Genomic DNA, 20,000 nt, shown 5'->3' with positions numbered 1-20,000 from the left:
AACTATGAAATAACACATATGGAATCATGTAGTAACCCAAAAAAGTGTTAAACAAATGAAAAGATATGTTATATTTGAGATTCTTCAAATAGCCACTTACAGAAGATAGCCCTATATGGTAAAAACCTAACCACAACACAAAGACTCACTAAATTAACCATTCTGCTTAAAATAATTCACATTCACTTAATTATTTACAGATTTATCCTAAAACCTCATATCCCCAGAGTCGACAGTATACAGTACCCAGTTCCCTTCAAGAGGCAGCTCCAGCAGCCTTCTATTTCGTAGCTTCCAGAGTCCCTCTCCGGTTTTAAAAATAGGCAGCTTCAACCGGGGCTGCATTGCAGGCAGGGAGGGATGTGATTTGCAGTCCTAACGGTCCGTGCAGATTGCCATTACTTATGCCTGACAAGCCTACCCTCTGATGTTGCCATGCTGGCCTATTTTAACAACATAAGCTGCTGCTGCTGCTGCGGCGTTGCTGAGATGCCAGTCTTCAAATTGGCTGCAAAAGCTTGTCCCGAGGTCACAGTGAGGTTCGCAGTGAGCATGTTAGCCTGCCATCATTACGTCTCACAGACAGAGAGAGGACATGGGGAGGCAGAGCCAGGGACTGACTGGGGTTTACTTGACACACATACATGTACTGTTCATTCACCTCAGCAAGGTGAGAGAGGTAGTGTGGTATAGGCGAATGTCTACTGTTGTGGCAGCATACACAACACAGCGATGGGGACCCAAAGTAACTGTGGGTCCTCTTTATAAGATCAACAGTGGCATGTATTCATGGATGCCAAGGGAAGCCAGGCTTCCCCCCCAAAATATGAATTAAAACATATAAAATAACGTATATTTCGTCTCTGTGTTTCATAGTTTTCCTTCAATTCGCAAGAGGCTGAATGCATCTCACCGGAGAAAGCATCCGAGCGAGCGAAACAGCGCCCCTCTGTCTCTGTATGTGTAGCCCATCTATACATCAGCCCAAAAACTGTCAAGGGAAGCCAGTTTGGATTTGGCTTCACACCAATCACATCACATGAAAGCAAAACATCATTGACAGAAAGAACATGCAAGTTGCATCTCGTTGCGTTGTTGTCCTCCGGTGGCTATCTACTAGCTAGCTAAAATTGTCCCTTTCCTAAATTAGCCATGGATGGAGATAGGGATTTGGACTTGTGGTTTTACTTAATTCTCCGTACTGGCCAATGATTATAATGGCGATTCTGATCCAACCATAAATTGATACATTGTGCGCCTGGCCTGAGAGGATGTAAGTTCAATATGTAGCTAGATGTAGTAGGCTAATGTTAACTAGCTGGCTCATCGTTGCCCATGGAAGGAAGTTAGGCTAGCAAACAAGCATTTTGGCCAGGTAGCCTGGACAACAAAAACTAAAAGCGTGTACTGTATAACAGAGTCATAGACCGTTTCGTCAACATGAAGGACAGTAGGATGGCATTGGCGTTTCTCTACAAGTAGGGTGAGTCAACATGCTTTTTCTACTAGCACGAACGCACGCACTCACACACACACACACACACACACAGACACATACACACACACACACACACACACACACACACACACACACACACACACACACACACACACAGAAATTAGAACCATTGACAGCAACATCATATTTAGCTTATGTTGATTGGACTAAATTGTTTTAGATATATTTTAGTTGTCACTATATTAGACTAAGCATAGGTGATTTGATGATGTTGAAATGTTTAAGTTAAAATGGTGTTGGAATAGTGGAGGCAGCTCCTGTTTCCTTTACAACTTGCGGTAACTCTCTGTGGTTCTAAATCAATAGTTGTTTAGTAGTCAAACATTTTTAGAAACATGAACTTGCTTGACCATGCTGTAGGTCATGTAACTGTTTGTTACATGCAATATGCTTTGTGGACTAAAATTGTCCCTTTCCTAAATTAGCCACGGATGGAGATAGGGATTTGGACTTGTGGTTTTACTTAATTCTCCGTACTGGCCAATGATTATAACGGCGATTCTGATCCAACCATAAATTGATACATTGTGCCCCTGGCCTTAGAGGATGTAAGTTCAATATGTAGCTAGATGTAGTAGGCTAATGTTAACTAGCTGGCTCATCGTTGCCCATGGAAGGAAGTTAGGCTAGCAAACAAGCATTTTGGCCAGGTAGCCTGGATAACAAAAACTAAAAGCGTGTACTGTATAACAGAGTCATAGACCGTTTCGTCAACATGAAAGACAGGAGGATGGCATTGGCGTTTCTCTACAAGTAGGGTAAGTCAACAAGTTTTTTCTACTAGCACGCACGCACACACACACACACACACACACACACACACACGCAAATCAGAACCATGGACAGCCACATCATATTTAGCTGACGTTGATTGGACTAAATTGCTTTAGATATATTTTAGTTGTCACTGTATTAGACTAAGCGGTGATTTGATGATGTTGAAATGTTGAAGTTGAAATGGTACTGGAATAGTGGAGGCTGCTCCTGTTTTCTTTACAACTGGCGGTAACTCTCCATGGTTCTAAATCAATAGTTGTTTCGTTGTCCGAAAATGTCGGAAACATTAACTTGCTGGACCATACTGTAGGTCAGAGGTTGCTCTGTGCCTTCTTATTATGTCTTCCCATAGGGCGGCGCACAATTGGCCCAGCGTCGTCCGGGTTTGGCCGGTGTAGGCCGTCTTTGTAAATAAGAATTTGTTCTTAACTGACTTGCCTAGTTAAATAAAGGTAAAATAAAAAAATCTCGGCCTTAGGCCTATATACACTACATGACCAAAAGTATGTGGACACCTGCTCGTCGTACATCTTTTTCCAAAATCATGGGCATTAATATGGAGTTGCTCCCCCCTTTCCTGCTATAACAGCCTCCACTCTTCTGGGAAGGCTTTCCAATAGATGCTCGAACATTGCTGCAGGGACTCGCTTCCATTCAGCCACAAGAGCATTAGAGAGGTCAAGCACTGATGTTAGGCGATTCGGCCTGGCTCGCAGTCAGCGTTCCAATTCATCCCAAAGGTGTTCGATGGGGTTGAGGTCAGGGCTCTATGCAGGCCAGTCAAGTTCTTCCACACCGATCTCGACAAACCATTTCTGTATGGACCTTGCTTTGTGCACGGGGGCATTGTCATGCTGAAACAGGAAAGGGCCTTCCCCAAACTGTTGCCACAAAGTTGGAAGCACAGAATCGTCTAGAATGTAATTGTATGCTGTAGGATTTCCCTTCACTGGAACTAAGGGGCCTAGCCCAAACCATGAAAAACAGCCCCTGACCATTATTCCTCCTCCACCAAACTTTACAGATAGTACTATGCATTCGGGCAGGTAGCGTTCTCCTGGCATCCGCCAAACCCAGATTCGTCCGTTGGACTGCCAGACGGTGAAGCATGATTCATCACTCCAGAGAACTCATTTCCACTGCTCCAGAGTCCAATGGTGGCGATCTTTACACCATTCCAGCCGACACTTGGCATTGCCCATGGTGATCTTAGGCTTGTGTGTGGCTGCTCGGCCATGGAACCCATTTCATGAAGCTCCCGAAGAACAATTCTTCCAGACAACGCTGCTTCCAGAGGCAGTTTGGAATTCGGTAGTGAGTGTTGCAACTGAGGACAGACAATTTTTACGCGCTACGCGCTTCAGCACTTGGCGGTCCCGTTCTGTGAGCTTGTGTGCCACTTCGCGGCTGAGCCGTTGTTGATCCTAGATGTTTCCACTTTACAATAACACTTACAGTTGACCAGGGCAGCTCTAGCAGGGCAAAAATTTCACGAACTGACTTGTTGGAAAGGTGGCATCCTATGAACGTGCCACGTTGAAAGTCACTGAGCTCTTCAGTAAGGCCATTCTACTGCCAATGTTTGTCTATGGAGATTGCATGGCTGTGTGCTTGATTTTATACACCTGTCAGCAACAGGTGTGGCTGAAATAGCCGAATCCACTCATTTGAAGGGGTGTCCACATACTTTTGTATATATAGTGTTCATGGTGGCAAGGCATATGAACTAACAGGTTATAAAGCAAACAATGCAATTATCATAACACATAGGTTGTAATATGGCATTTTTTTCTGGCTTGGCTTCCCCAGTGATTTTCCCCACACATCGCTACTGAAGTCCAAATCATTCTAGCCAGCTATACTTACTTTTATGGTAGTAAGGCTTCTTCATCCCGTCATGGAGGCGGGCCTTGCGCTCTTCTCCGTATCCATGCCGCGATTGGTGCTCCCCATGATGGTCTCCATGGTGATGATGATACCTCACCCCGTCCCTCCGCGCCGCCTCGGCAGCCATCTTGTCTCTCATGGCCTTGGCCCTCTCAGACTCCAGCGCGATGGCCTTCTCCAGCAGAGACAGGTTCCCCTTGGTCATGTCGAACACCTCCTCTGAGCGGTCCGACGTCACCGACCGCGTGTCCTCGTCCCGGTCGTGGATGTGGTTGTGGTAGCGGTCATCCTGAGCGCAGCTGGAGAAGGCCTTGGAGCGCGGGCTCAGCTGCTCCTCCAGCTTCATCAGGTTGACCATGTCGGAGTAGTTCCTCTCCAGGGTGCGCCTCTCCTCCTGGCTCTGCTGGAGGTCCCCGTACCCAGGCTGGTGGGGGTGGGGGTGGGGATGCTGTCCCTGGGTGTCCCCGCCGCCAGGGTGGCTCTGTTGCGGGAGCCCTGTGCCCGAGCGGTCAGCCGGCTGCGTCTCACTCAGTTTGCGGGCCAGGTCAAAGCACTGGTTCCTCAGACACTCCAGGCTGCTTAGACACACCTCCTCATCGCTCTCCTGCAGTCCATTAGAAGCTTTACCCTGACCGTTACCACCTCCAGTCCCTCCATCACGGTTCGCTTCCCCGTTCTCCCCAATCCCGTCCTCATATTCTCCTCCCTCCATGTTGTCAGAGAGCATAGCCCCGTGTCCCTGGGCCAGAAGCTTCAGAGAGTCCACCGTTTCCCTCACTACATCACTGTTGACATCCAGAGTCAACTCACCCTTCCTCTGAATGCCCTCCCCACCCTCCCCATCCTCCTCCTCTTCTTCTTCCTCCTCCTCCTCCTCCTCCTCTTCTTCCTCCTCCTCCTCCTCCTCCTCTTCCTCAGCACTGTTGGAGGAGTTGCTGTTCATCTCAGACTCGGTCATGGCACGGTAGGCGGCGTCCTCTGCGATCTTACCCAGGTTGAGCAGAGACTTGGCCACCAGCTCATCATAGTTCTCATACTCATCGTTGTTGTTGTCGTCTTTCTCCCCCGTCGGACCGGATTTAGGATGGCCGCCACCGCCTCCGCCGCCATTCATCTGATCGTGCTCTGTACGGGAAAAAAAGAACAACAAATGCATTGTAATCTCATTTCGCTCATTCTATTTAACGGGTAAATCAGATTTCTGGTCTTGGTCCTTTTAAATTGGATAAGGAACTCTTTGCGTTTCTCAGTAATGTACTTTCAGAGTCTTAACAGCAGCCTATAACTGAATTGTGAATCAGCACAGGAAGTGGGATAAAGTGGTTTGGAAATTTCCATAGAGATGCTTTGGATGTACATTCCCGAAATTAAAGTACACCGCATCCAGGTAATCTGGATCCTTTGGGTTACAACAACATGCACACTGCTGCTCCCAGTTGATGGCTAAGTAACTGGCATAAAGCAACAAGCTTTTCATTTGACCAGATTTTGTAGTGGAGCAAAAGACCTTCAAACTGGAATCAGCATGCTTTATGTTATACATTGAGTGTCTCATGTTATGTGTCATTACCTTGACAGAATAAACAAATCCCTACATTCTCTCTCTATTCTCCCCATTCCAGAAAGGCCCTTTTTGTCCAATCAACAGGATCTTTAGAATGCTTTTCATTCTGCAAGACAGGCTCCTAAAGGTTGCTGAGCCTCTCCTGTCAGTAATGTGAAGCAGCCACTCTGGAGCACTTCCAATTGGCCCTCTCACATTCCCTCCAGCCCGTGAACCATCAAGAGCGCATCGCATCGCTCACACCCGACCCACCACACGTTTGCCACTTACATTCCTGCAGAGAAAAAACCCAGATCCCTACACAGAAATATTAAATGTGACTTTGATTTCTGGATGGAGGCAGAAAATCACCTGACAAAACACTAGTGAGGTGTAATCTTCTGTGATGAAGAATTAATTGTTGCCAGGTTTCGAAGACACATTGTGTGTGTGAACATGTGTGTGTGAAAGGGAACATTTACATAAGATAGAGATCAAAGGGGTAAACATGAAGCATGAAAGCCTTTAAGCTCATGTATACATGCATGCACAAACATACACAAACATACAAACATACATGCATACTTTACATACAGTGCCAGTCAAAAGTTTGGACACATCTACTCATTCAAGGGTTTTTCTTTATTTTTACTATTATCTACATTGTAGAATAATAGTGAAGACATCAAAACTATGATATAACACATATGGAATCATGCAGTAACCAAAGAAGTGGTTTATGTTTGAGATTCTTCAAAGTAGCCACCCTTTGCCTTGATGACAGCTTTGCACACTCTTGGCATTCTCTCAACCAGCTTCATGAGGTAGTCACCTGGAATGCATTTCAATTAACAGGTGTGCCTTGTTAAAAGTTAATTTGTGCAATTTTTTCCCTTCTTAATGTGTTTGAGCCAAACAGCTGTGTTGTGACAAGGTAGGGGTGGTATACAGAAGATAGCCCTATTTGGTAAAAGACCAAGTCCATATTATGGCAAGAACAGCTCAAATAAGCAAATACATCATTACTTTAAGACATGAAGGTCAGTCAATCCGGAAAAAAAAAAAGTGCAGTCGCAAAAACCATCAAGCGCTATGATGAAACTGGCTCTCATGAGGACCGCCTCAGGAAAGGAAGACCCAGAGTTCCCTCTGCTGCAGAGGATAAGTTCATTAGAGTTACCAGCCTCAGAAATCGGCAATTAACTGCACCTCAGATTGCAGCCCAAATAAATGCTTCACAGAGTTCAAGTAACAGACACATCTCAACATCAACTGTTCAGAGGAGACTGCGTGAATCAGGCCTTCATGGTCGAATTGCTGCAAAGAAACCACTACTAAAGGACACCAATAATAAGAAGATACTTGCTTGGGCCAATAAACACGAGCAATGGACATTAGACCGGTGGAAATCTGTCCTTTGGTCTGATGAGTCCAAATGTGAGATTTTGGGTTCCAACTGACGTGTCTTTGTGAGACGCAGAGTAGGTGAACAGATGATCTCTGCATGTGTGGTTCCTACCGTCAAGCATGGAGGAGGAGGTGTGATGTGTAGGGGTGCTTTGCTGGTGACACTGTCTGTGATTTATTTAGAATTCAAGGCACACTTAACCAGCATGGCTACCACAGCATTCTGCAGCGATACGCCATCCCATCTGGTATTCAACAGGACAATGACCCAACACACCTCCAGGCTATGTAAGGGCTATTTGACCAAGAAGGAGAGTGATGGAGTGCTGCATCAGATGACCTGGCCTCCAAAATCACCCGACCTCAATCCAATTGAGATGGTTTGGGATGAGTTGCACCGCAGAGTGAAGGAAAAGCAGCCAACAAGTGCTCAGCATATGTGGGAAATCCTTCAAGACTGTTGGAAAAGCATTCCAGGAGGCTGCTTTTTCCAAGAAAAACCCTTGAATGAGTATGTGTGTCCAAACATTTGACTGGTACTGTACATGTACACAAACAGTACACCTAGACATGCACACACATACAACACATTGATATTCACTGCAACAGACACACACACACACACACACTGTCCGCACACACACAACCCCCACACACTTCTCAATCTAATGAGAGCGACACAACATCTAGGGCGTTGAGGTGAGGGTTCTGGACCGCGGAGTCACGACTGACCAGGCACATATTTTGACAGGGGAATGATTTCTTACAGTACTCTACCCTTACCCTGGTTGCCAGAGGTTTAATTTTTGATAGTTTGAAACATGGCTCAGAAAAGCAATTTGAAGAGCAATCAAGGTACACAAAGGGGATAGGGAAGCGAAACAGATTGAAAGGGGAACTGAGAGATTGCGCTGCTCCGTATTGGCTTGGATTAACAATGCAGCATGCAGCAGTGTGCATATATCCATTGAGAAACACAGAGCCGCCATAACAATGCCACCTCTATTACAGATTGGAATCTGCCCTGCTGCCACTTCTGTTTTGGAGGATATGGGGGGAAATTATAGTGATGCATGTGGAGAGACGAATCTACATTTCTGAGGAGACAAGAAAAAGGAGAAGAAGAAAAAGTGTGATTTCATCCTCCTATCTAAAGATGGCACTGTGGTTTAGGACGATGGAGAAAATCCCAAATATTCACCCAGTTTAATTAGGCCAGAGCAGAAAGCTTTTACACCCAGTGGAATTGATTGAATTGTGCTCCTTGGGCCAAGCAGGAAACAAAGACCATCTCTTTGACTGTGGACTCACATGCCCAACAGAGAGACAGAGAGAGACAGAGGAGGGAGGCTGACACACATTAACACCTTTAGAAGGAAGCTAGCACAATGTACTGTATCTCTCAGAGCTCCAGTCTTAATTGGACTTGAGGGCTCTGTCAGGAAGGATCTGGGGTGCAGGGGGGCGAGAGGCAGAATGAGTTGTAGAGAAACCTGCCAAATGTGGTGTTTTGGCACGTCAGGGGCAGAGACCACACATGGGGGAGAACTTCTCACGTCCCAGACAGTCTCGAAAGCAGACACAGGCTACTGTGTTTTTTCTCTATAATCTATATAGTTCTGTGTTCAATTGGTTTGTGGCAGGTCATTTTAAACAGAAGATTTTACTGTATATCTAGCATTACTTATTCATGCTTGTAAGCAAAGGTGGTGGGACTCCTGCTTTTGACTTTTCTCACACAAATACATGCACCCTTACAAAAAAGGTCAAATTTGCAGTTTCACGTGTGAAAATTGCATTTAAAAATTGCATTTTCGTATGTGGAATAGCTGTTTTCACATCTTGATATTACATTTCACATTTATAACATTTTGAGTTTACATGTTAACACCACATTGCAGTTTCACATGTTAAATTTGTGGTTTCACATGTTAAAAACTTTCACATGTGAAAATCAGATATGCATTTTCACGTGAAAAACATTTAAACAACACTCCACATGCGAAAATCTCACTTTCGCATGTGGAATTGCAGATTCACATGTGGGGATGAAATAATGTTATTCTCCTCACATGTGAAAAGATGGTGTTAACATGTTGCAGTAGCAATGTTTCCACTGGTGGAATAAGTGTGACCACATCTAAAAAGCCCAAATACGGAAAAAAGGGAACGATTTTGCAGGACATTCGCGGAACAGTGGACAGAATACATTTTTTGGGGGCAGGTTAATAGATGACATTGAAATGGCAACATAGTTCTGCTGTATGAAGTTCACTGCCTGTTAAAGGGGCAATTATTTGTTAATATATCAGTTTTTGGACTTATAAATTAATGATATGTACATATTGATTCTTGTAGAATATAACGTATAAATCCCTCATGAGTTTAGTTCAACTGTTGTACCCCATCAGAACCCATAATATAAGCTTGTTTTACTCCAATCTTTGTAAACAAAGTAAATGTAAACAAACACTATAATTTTGATATCATGGATGGTCAGTCCTTGTATCCATAGTGTAGTGTGGATTTGAGAGTGTTTTCTCCAGCCCCATCCCTCAGCTTTGGCGGGGAGCCTACTTTGTTAATGTTTCAATTAAGGATTGCCGCTTTAAACACCTTTAATAGAGTAATAGTGTTATTATATGGTGCAATCCTCTAGTGAGTGAGTTACTTTTGAGCCATTAATATCAAGCGAAACTTCTGAAGTCGAGAACAAAATTCTTAGTATTGTAAACAAAAATAATGACAGTGAAAGCGAAACATACACCCAAAAGTATTCATAGCAAAACCAAATATTGCAAGGAAACAATTTGGAAATGCGAGAGCAAATTAGTTGTAAATGGATGCAAAATAAATATTTTTAGTGAAACATTTTTTATGATAACATGATTAAATAAAACGCCTCCCTCTTTTATGGAATTTTCCCTATCTTTGGTTATGGTACCCTGGCCTTTGCTTTTGCTGCCTTTTTTCCAGTTGTAAGTTTTGGCACATTCATTGCAGCATCATAGCACCCTGCATCCTACTGCTGGATTGCCTCTGAAGTTACTGCTGGATTGCCTCTGAAGTCTCACCTGGATGGGGAGACCAGATGTAGCTGGAAGTGGTAAAAAATGGCAAATATGAAAAATGTACATGTGAAACTTAGCACGTGTCTGAAAACACTATCTGCCTTGTGAAATTAATAATTCACGAATTATAGTTTAGTTTAATTCACTGCATAATTTTGAGACCTGACCTTTTTCTGGGCATTTATCTCTGGAATGAGGTGTTTTGGAGACGGGGTGTTCCCATCCAGCCCCTGTGGAACCAGTGACAAACTGCCATTTTCACAGGGTCTGTGTGTGAGAGACAGCGCCAGCACTGCTTTCAGCCTGTGACTGAGATAGCCCTGAAGGTAATGGCAAATGGCCCAAACAAACCTCAAATTACAGAGCTGAGCTGCTCCCTAAAAAAATTGCCTTCGCTGCCAACCCATCTCTCTATTCCAGGTAACCAGGTTTGATCTAGCACTACAAATTCTGTTTCTGGTAGCTACAGTCATCATATAAGTTGGAGGAGAAGCAAATGCTCAAACAAACAAATAAATAAACCAGTCAAACGGATGAAACAAACAAAGATCAAAGGAATGTGAACAGAATAATATATTCTATGTTCTGGGACAGGCTTGGGATTTAGTTTGTATTTTGTTATGTAGAATTGTATCACATTTCAATTCCCAGTAAGCAGACAAAAGTATAATTGCATGCCTTTATTGCCTAACCATACTGCATATACAGTATACTGTATATTCAAGACTAACCATTCCGCAACGTATACGATAGCAACTCAGACATTTACATTACTTTGAATATTCAAATATGTCTTGGTGTAACAAAGGTTTAAATGAAGATGTCTCACCTTGGCCTTGACTCTGCTCCTCATACTCCTCCTCATACTCCTCCTCCTCTTCTTCCTCCTCTTGTACTCCGTCCTCCTCTTCCCCTTGTTCCACCTCTACCTCCTCCACCTCTCCCTCCCCTCTCTCCACCTCTCCTTCTTCCTGCTCCATCTGTTCCTCATTGTCCTCCAAGTATCCTTCCTCTTCCTCCTCCTCTACCTCCTCTTCCTCATCTCCCCCATCCTCCACTCCCTCCTCCACCTCCTCCTCTCTGTCATCCATCTCCACTGTTCCGTCTGTCTCGTCGCTCTCGTCCATAGTGGAGTTGTCCATGTGGGTTATGAGGGGTCTCCTCTTGGGGTCTGGCTCCAGCGGTTCCAGTAAGGGCTCCAGGCCTTCCAGAGGCTGTCTGTCCAGTGTTTTCCTCTTCTTGGCCAGGGGGCAGCCATACACACTGCAGGGAACAGATAAGACAGGAGCCATTAGCGCTTAGCCACCAGACCCAAAACTCCACATCACCTGGCTTAGTGGCTGGGTAGTGGCTAAGCAAATACAATACACTGGCTCTGGTGCTGACTATGTCACTGGGCCAGCACACTGCCCAGCAGGCTATTCACAGATTACAATAATTTTGGAGAGAACACTACAAAACACAATAAAACACAACTGCAGCACAATGCCGCAAGGTGCTGCATGTTGTAACGCTTTCTCGCTGCAGAACAGATCTAGGACAAACCCAATGCTCTGCTGAAGGGCTTTGTTTGTGAAATCAAAGTTTCATGAACGGAGCACTAAACGTGCCCATAATCATTCACTATTGTGTAATTACATTCTATTTGCACTCCTTTGTTGGGTTTACAATTACAAGAGGAGGAATTTCTGAGATAAATAGAACAACGTGGTCTCAGGGCAATTCGTGTTATTTTGTACGTAAATCAAGAACTGCCCTTAGTATGATATATTAAGTAACGTTAGGTTACATTATGAATGGAATAGCGGTCGTACAATATCATATGAATTATAGAACGTATAGTTTCATACTGGTACCCCTGTATATAGCCTCGTTATTGTTATTTTATTTTTGCAAATATTTTGTTACTTACTATTTTGTTAAAACTCTGCATTGTTGGTTGAGAGCTTGTGAGTAAGCATTTCCCAGTAAGGTCTACACCTGTTGTATTCGGCGCATGTGACGAATACAATTTGATTTGATACGTCTTACCCAGTTGTACAATAGCATACGAATGAGGGGGGAGACCTTACTGTCTTGAATGATGTATAGTATTATACGTATTTCTCTGAGACCAGGTTGCTTGTGCGCCATAACAACAAAGGAGAATTATGGGGAGAACAAAAAAAGCAAAGGTACATTTGTGTAGCAGATTAGGTGAATTGGGTTAAGTTTAGAATAAGGGTTGGGGGAAGCCCACTGGGAAAAAACTGGTTGAATCTACATTGTTTCCACATCATTTCAGCCCCCAAAATCGATGTGATGATGTTAAATCAAAGTGGGAAACTAATTGGATTTGTCATCAACGTAAGGGCATTTTGTATTTTTTCACCCAACTTTAAACCTACAGTTTTTTTGTATCGCTTTGGTACTATTTTCACAAGTATGTAGTACAAAACTCAAAACAGATCATCAAAAAGGCTGTTTTTTCAAAACGTTAAGCACATTTTCAATTGACTAAGTACAACATACAAAATCACAGAGTAAAATTTTTCACCAAACCTAATCAGTGTTTCATCAAGAAATACCTTTCATATAAAGTAATTGCCTTTCACAATGCAATGCTCACAATACTTTTCATTGCTTCTCTTCTCATTTGTTTAAATACATTTGACCATCACTTAATCCAACTGCGCTTAATGGTTAATCACTTAAACCTATAGATTTTAAACTGGTTTGTCTACTATATATGGATTTTGAGAACTACAGAAATACAATATGTGTTTGTAAAGTATAAACATCTAAATTACATGTATGATACATGATAACCATACATAATGTCTACTCATTATTGCTAATTGATTTCACACAGTGGTAACCACAATTGGTCACCATATAAAAGGGTATGTGTGAACACTGCAATTTCTTTCAACATAGAGCAGGATAGACAGCAAGGGAGAGGAAGATATCAAAGAGCTTGTGGACAAGGGGCCGTCAGAGAGGTCAAAGAGGTGGGCATGTGCCCCATCAAAGAGGTCAAAGAGGTGGGCATGTGCCCCATCAAAGAGGTCAAAGAGGTGGGCATGGGCCCCATCAAAGAGGTCAAAGAGGTGGGCATGGGCCCCATCAAAGAGGTCAAAGAGGTGGGCATGGGCCCCATCAAAGAGGTCAAAGAGGTGGGCATGGGCCCCATCAAAGAGGTCAAAGAGGTGGGCATGTGCCCCATCAAAGAGGTCAAAGAGGTGGGCATGGGCCCCATCAAAGAGGTGGACATCAGAGAGAGTGCGGCAGATGGCAGGGAACTGTTGTGTCTAATGAAGTCCGGGTCATCGTCGTTGACCATGTGGTAAACAGAGGCCTTACCATTGCAGAAGCTGCCAGATTAGTTCACCCCAATCTGAAGATCAACTGTTAATTCGATCATGAGAACATTGCGCCAAGAAAACTGGTAAGTCTGCAGGATATGCACTATGCTTTACCATTACATTTGCAGTAAATTACATATTGTAATGCATGTAAATTCACAAAACATGTTACAGTATTCTTACAGTATGATCTATTGACAGTATACTCTGTTCTCCCCTCAGAATTGACAGAAGACCCCATGGTGGTGGCCGTTGCCGTGTGCTGACCAACCAGCAGGAGTGGGCCGTGGTGGAAATGGTGAGAGCCAGGAATGACGTATGGCTGTCCGAAAAATAAAGCAGGCCATTGAGGAGAACGATGACACCTTTGCCAATGTGGTATTCATCAGCCTACCAACAATCGTCCGCCTTTTGAAGAGGCAGCAGGTATCTATGAAACACATTAACCTGGTGTCCTTTGAGAGAAACAACGACTGGGTGAAACAACTGCGGGCCGAGTATGTTCAGGTACAGCACTATATACTGTATTACTGTTACTATTTGATGCACATGCTACTTCACAATATCATATTGGAACTATACTGTAGAAATAACTAACCAAAATATATTTTTTGAGGGTGATGGTGCTTGATGCTGCTGTGAACCATCACAAGTATAACTTAGTTGATGAAGCGGGCTTCAACCTGGCCAAACCTCGGCGCCGTGGACGGAAACTCATCAGCCAATGGGAGACCGTCCTAGTGCCTGGACAACGTGTGGGAAACATCTCCATGTGCGCAGCTATCTCTGAAAATGGTGTAGTAGCCATTACTTGGATCCTACAACGCTGCACATCTCGTTGTGTTTCTCAATGAAATTGAGCATGCCTGTCAAGGTGAAGGGGTCACCTATGTCATTGTGTGGGACAATGTCAGGTTCCACCATGCAGAGGTGGTTCAGGTATGGTTTCAGGCCCATCCCCGATTCGTGACCCTATACCTGCCCCCATACTCTCCTTTCCTCAACCGTATTGAGGATTTTTTTTCAGTATGGAGGTGGAAGGTGTACGATCGCCATTCCCATGAGCTTGCCACCCTACTGGCCATGGATGAGGCATGCGACGACATCAATGCAAACCAACGTCAAGCTTGGATTCGCTATGCCAAAAGGTTTTTTCTGAGGACATTCACTGTGATGTGGATGAGAATGTATGGCCAAATGCTCAAGACAGGCTTGATGCAAACTAATGTGTGCTAAACATTGTTTTATTTTCATTCATTTAATTTGATTACAGACAGTACACCTATGTTGCAATTATATAAAATATAAAATAAAAATTAGCATGAATGATTGTAGAGGATGTCTTCATTGAGCACACCTTTGATTACACAATGGATAGATATTATGGAAATTATAGATTTTCTTGACATTTTGGGGGATAATGTAAGTGTATTGACTAATGTGAAAACTGTGTAATCTACTCTAATTTACAGTACTGTAGCATATTACGTTCAGCACTTCTAAGGGCGATTCGAAACATGTATCTTGCATTGTTTGCTATTGGATTAACTGGTAGTCAAAACGACTAAATTGAAAAGATATCATTATGTTGTGTTTTGGTGATAAAACCAATGTTCTCATTACATTTCACAATAAACTTAGATTTTGAATCAATGGTTGTGTGGTGAGAGATGTTTACAATCCAAATGAATGCACAATGACAGGTTTTGAATGAAAGACTGGCTGCGTTACAAGTGTGACCCATTTGGAGTTTTGTACTAAGAGCTGTGAAAATGTACCACATACTTGTGAAAATAGTACCAAAGCGATAAAAAAAAACTGTAAATCCAATGACATGTTGAAATTTGTTGTTGATTTCACGTTAAATTCACGTTAGTTAACAACGCAACCAAATGTAAATCAAACCTAGACATTGAACTGACGTCTGTGCCCAGTGGGAGGGTTAGCTAAAATGCTACAGCTGTCTCCGGCGTGACTCGAACATGAAACCTTTGGATTGCTAGATGGTCACGGATTACACCGACCCATCCTCCCCGACCAACCTACTTACTTTCATTTCTGTCTAAAGTAACTAGACCATTAGTAGGTATCATACGTCGTGGAAGTCCTCAGAAATACATAGTATGTTTCGTATGGTTCTGAGGCCAGGCTGATTAAAAACAAAGAGATTAAAACAAATAGATATTCACATTCCTGGGTTATAAATTGTTTATTGAGCTGAGATCGTCTGACTCTGCTGTACCAACTGCAGCGAAACATGTAGCTGTGTACGTTGTTGTAGGATCGTCATTGGGAAAACAGAATAATCAGAGAGATAATTAATTGAATCTTGCCGAAGCACCTGGGTTTAACTATATTCTCCTGGTCCCCTTGGCAGCAGGGGACACATTTTAATCTGATAATCTGATAATCTGTGTATTTGCCCAGACTATTGATCACAGGAGCCTAATCCATTTCACTCATCAAACCATGGGGAGTCTGGGGGCGATACAGGTCTCTGTGTTTGTGTTTATCTGTGTGTGTGTGTGTGTGTGTGAGTGTGAGTGTGTGCGTGTGTGTGTGTGTACGTGTACGTGTACGTGCATGTGTGCACGAGTGTTAGCATGTGGCACCCAACCTCTCTTTCAAAAAATCCACACGGACAGGGTCCCAATGATACCAGTGTGACAATGTGTTTTAGGTGCCAAGAAGATCAGTGCTCTATGCTGGTAGGTAACAGAGTTGGCGTGAAAGCCAAAACAAGTGGGTTCTACTAATAATGAAATAAGCTCTTTTTAAATTCAATTTTCCTCCAAGAGTTGCTGAATCTTCTCTCTACTAAAGTTAGCTCCCCATGTCATGCACCTTAGTTGGAAAGCAAAGTAGCGCCAGTGATCCGTTCCCTTTGCATAGGTAACAGAGTCAGACAGGTTTCAGGTACGCTTGGTCAGAGGCTACTGAGCTGTGAAATGTCCCTGATTCCCATTCACACCAGCCCAAAGTTTTTCTCCCTCCTCACTCAGCCCAAAATATGTTCTAATGTGAACAAATAGACACCATTAAGTTGAAGGAGCCGAGGAGTGAAATTATATCATCAGTTATTATATTTTTTATTTTATTTTTTTATTTCACCTTTATTTAACCAGGTAAGCCAGTTGAGAACAGGTTCTCATTTACAACTGCGACCTGGCCAAGATAAAGCAAAGTAGTGCAATAAAAACAACACAGAGTTACATATGGGGTAAAAAAAACAAAGTCAGAAATACAACAGAAAATATATATACAGTGTGTGCAAATGTAGCAAGTTATGGAGGTAAGGCAATAAATAGGCTATAGTGCAGAATAATTACAATAGTATTAACACTGGAATGCTAGATGTGCAAGAGATGATGTGCAAATAGAGATACTGGGGTGCAAAAGAGCAAAATAAATAACAATATAGGGATGAGGTAGTTGGGTGGGCTAATTTCAGATGGGCTGTGTACAGGTGCAGTGATCGGTAAGGTGCTCTGACAACTGATGCTTAAAGTTATTGAGGGAGATAAGAGTCTCCAGCTTCAGAGATTTTTGCAATTCGTTCCAGTCATTGGCAGCAGAGAACTGGAAGGAATGGCGGCCAAAGGAGGTGTTGGCTTTGGGAATGACCAGTGAGATATACCTGCTGGAGCGCAGACTACGGGTGGGTGCTGCTATGGTGACCAATGAGCTAAGATAAGGCGGGGATTTGCCTAGCAGTGATTTATAGATGGCCTGGAGCCAGTGGGTTTGACGATGAACATGTAGTGAGGACCAGCCAACAAGAGCGTACAGGTCACAGTGGTGGGTAGTGTATGGGGCTTTGGAGACAAAACGGATGGCACTGTGATAGACTACATCCAATTTGCTGAGTAGAGTGTTGGAGGCTATTTTGTAAATGACATCGCCGAAGTCAAGGATCGGTAGGATAGTCAGTTTTACGAGGGCTTGTTTGGCAGCATGAGTGAAGGAGGCTTTGTTGCGAAATAGGAAGCCGATTCTAGATTTAACTTTGGATTGGAGATTCTTTATGTGAGTCTGGAAGTTGAGTTTACAGTCTAACCAGACACCTAGATATTTGTAGTTGTCCACATACTCTAGGTCAGACCCGTCGAGAGTGGTGATTCTAGTCGGGTGGGCGGGTGCTAGCAGCGTTCGATTGAAAAGCATGCATTTAGTTTTACTAGTGTTTAAGAGCAGTTGAAGGCTACTGAAGGATTGTTGTATGGCATTGAAGCTCGTTTGGAGGTTTGTTAACACAGTGTCCAATGAAGGGCCAGATGTATACAAAATGGTGTCGTCTGCGTAGAGGTGGATCTGAGAGTCACCAGCAGCAAGAGCGACATCATTGATATACACGGAGAAAAGTGTCGGCCCAAGAATTGAACCTTGTGGCACCCCCATAGAGACTGCCATAGGTCCAGACAACAGGCCCTCCGATTTGACACACTGAACTCTATCTGAGAAGTAGTTGGTGAACCAGGCGAGGCAGTCATTTGAGAAACCAAGGCTATTTAGTCTGCCAATAAGAATGCGGTGGTTGACAGAGTCGAAAGCCTTGGCCAGGTCGATGAAGACGGCTGCACAGTACTGTCTATTATCAATCGTGGTTATAATATCGTTTAGGACCTTGAGCGTGGCTGAAGTGCACCCGTGACCAGCTCGGAAACCGGATTGCATAGCGGAGAAGGTACGGTGGTATTCGAAATGGTCGGTGATCTGTTTGTTAACTTGGCTTTCGAATACTTTCGAAAGGCAGGGCAGGATGGATATAGGTCTGTAGCAGTTTGGATCTAGAGTGTCACCCCCTTTGAAGAGGGGGATGACCGCGGCAGCTTTCCAATCTCTGGGGATCTCAGACGTTATGAAAGAGAGGTTGAACAGACTAGTAATAGGGGTTGCGACAATTTCGGCGGCTAGTTTTAGAAAGAAAGGGTCCAGATTGTCTAGCCCAGCTGATTTGTAGGGGTCCAGATTTTGCAGCGCTTTCAAAACATCAGCTGTCTGAATTTGTGTGAAGGAGAAGCGGGGGGGGCATGGGCAAGTTGCAGCAGAGGGTGCAGAGTTGGTGGCCGGGTTAGTGGTAGCCAGATGGAAAGCATGGCCAGCTGTAGCAAAATGCTTGTTGAAATTCTCGATTATTGTAGATTTATCGGTGGTGATAGTGTTTCCTAGCCTCAGTCCAGTGGGCAGCTGGGAGGAAGTGCTCTTATTCTCCATGGACTTTACAGTGTCCCAAAACTTTTTGGAGTTAGTGCTACAGGATGCAAATTTCTGTTTGAAAAAGTTAGCCTTTGCTTTCCTGACTGCTTGTGTATATTGGTTCCTAACTTCCCTGAAAAGTTGCATATCGCGGGGGCTATTTGATGCTAATGCTGTACGCCACAGGATGTTTTTGTGCTGGTCAAGGGCAGTCAAGTCTGAGGAGAACCAGGGGCTATATCGGTTCTTAGTTCTGTATTTTTTGAATGGGGCATGTTTATTTAAGATTGAGAGGAAATTACTTTTAAGGAACAACCAGGCATCCTCTACTGACGGAATGAGATCTATATCCATCCAGGATACTTGGGCCAGGTCAATTAGGAAGGCCTCCTCGCTAAAGTGTTTTAGGGAGCGTTTGACAGTGATGAGGGGTGGTCGTTTGACCGCAGACCCGTTACGGACGCAGGCAATAAGGCAGTGATCGCTGAGATCCTGGTTGAAGACAGCTGAGGTGTATTTAGAGGGTATGTTAGTCAGGATGATATCTATGAGGGTACCCATGTTTAAGGATTTAGGGTTGTACCTGGTAGGTTCGTTGATAATTTGCGTGAGGTTGAGGGCATCTAGCTTGGATTGTAGGATGGCTGGGGTATTAAGCATATCCCAATTTAGGTCACCAAGCAGTACAAACTCAGAGGATAAATGGGGGGCAATCAATTCACATATGGTGTCCAGGGCACAGCTGGGGGCTGAGGGGGGTCTGTAGCAAGCGGCAACAGTGAGAGACTTATTTCTGGAAAGGTGGATTTTTAGAAGTAGAAGCTCAAACTGTTTGGGCACAGACCTGGATAGTATGATAGAGCTCTGCAGGCTATCTCTACAGTAGATTGCAACTCCACCCCCTTTGGCAGTTCTATCTAGACGGAAAATGTTATAGTTGGGGATGGAAATTTCAGAATTTTTGGTGGCCTTCCTGAGCCAGGATTCAGACACTGCTAGAACATCAGGGTTGGCAGAGTGTGCTAACGCAGTGAATAACTCAAACTTAGGAAGTAGACTTCTGATATTTATGTGCAAGAAACCAAGACTTTTGCGATTACAGAAGTCATCAAATGATAGCTCCTGGGGAGTAGGAGTGATACTGGGGGCTACAGGCCGGTGGAGGCATTCTGTCTTGGGCGTCTCAGAGCGGATGTGGCACCTCTCTGAAGCCTCCACCACTCAAGGTCAGGGGGGTGCTGTTAATACATGAGCAT

The 20,000-nt window shown here is 43.9% G+C and overlaps 1 protein-coding gene across 1 annotated transcript in view; it reads right to left on the bottom strand.

The window, feature by feature from the left end:
• Window positions 1–11,463, bottom strand: part of LOC311119575 (myelin transcription factor 1-like protein) — a gene marked incomplete at its 3' end in the record, with an annotated part of 33,403 nt that extends 21,940 nt beyond the window's left edge. Inside the window, exons 1-2 of the mRNA XM_084194250.1 lie at window positions 11,034–11,463; window positions 4,163–5,308 (exon numbers count right to left, since the gene is read on the bottom strand). Of these exons, the coding sequence (XP_084050376.1) occupies window positions 4,163–5,308; window positions 11,034–11,346 (1,459 nt within the window). The remainder of the gene's footprint in view (window positions 1–4,162; window positions 5,309–11,033) is intronic.
• Window positions 11,464–20,000: the final 8,537 nt, after the last annotated feature.

Source organism: Coregonus lavaretus, assembly GCF_964263955.1.
Source record: "Coregonus lavaretus genome assembly, contig: HAP1_SCAFFOLD_5052, whole genome shotgun sequence".
Taxonomy (NCBI): domain Eukaryota; kingdom Metazoa; phylum Chordata; class Actinopteri; order Salmoniformes; family Salmonidae; genus Coregonus; species Coregonus lavaretus.
The sequence above is the reverse complement of the archived record's forward strand: the minus strand, read 5'-3'. Positions and strand labels throughout refer to the sequence as shown.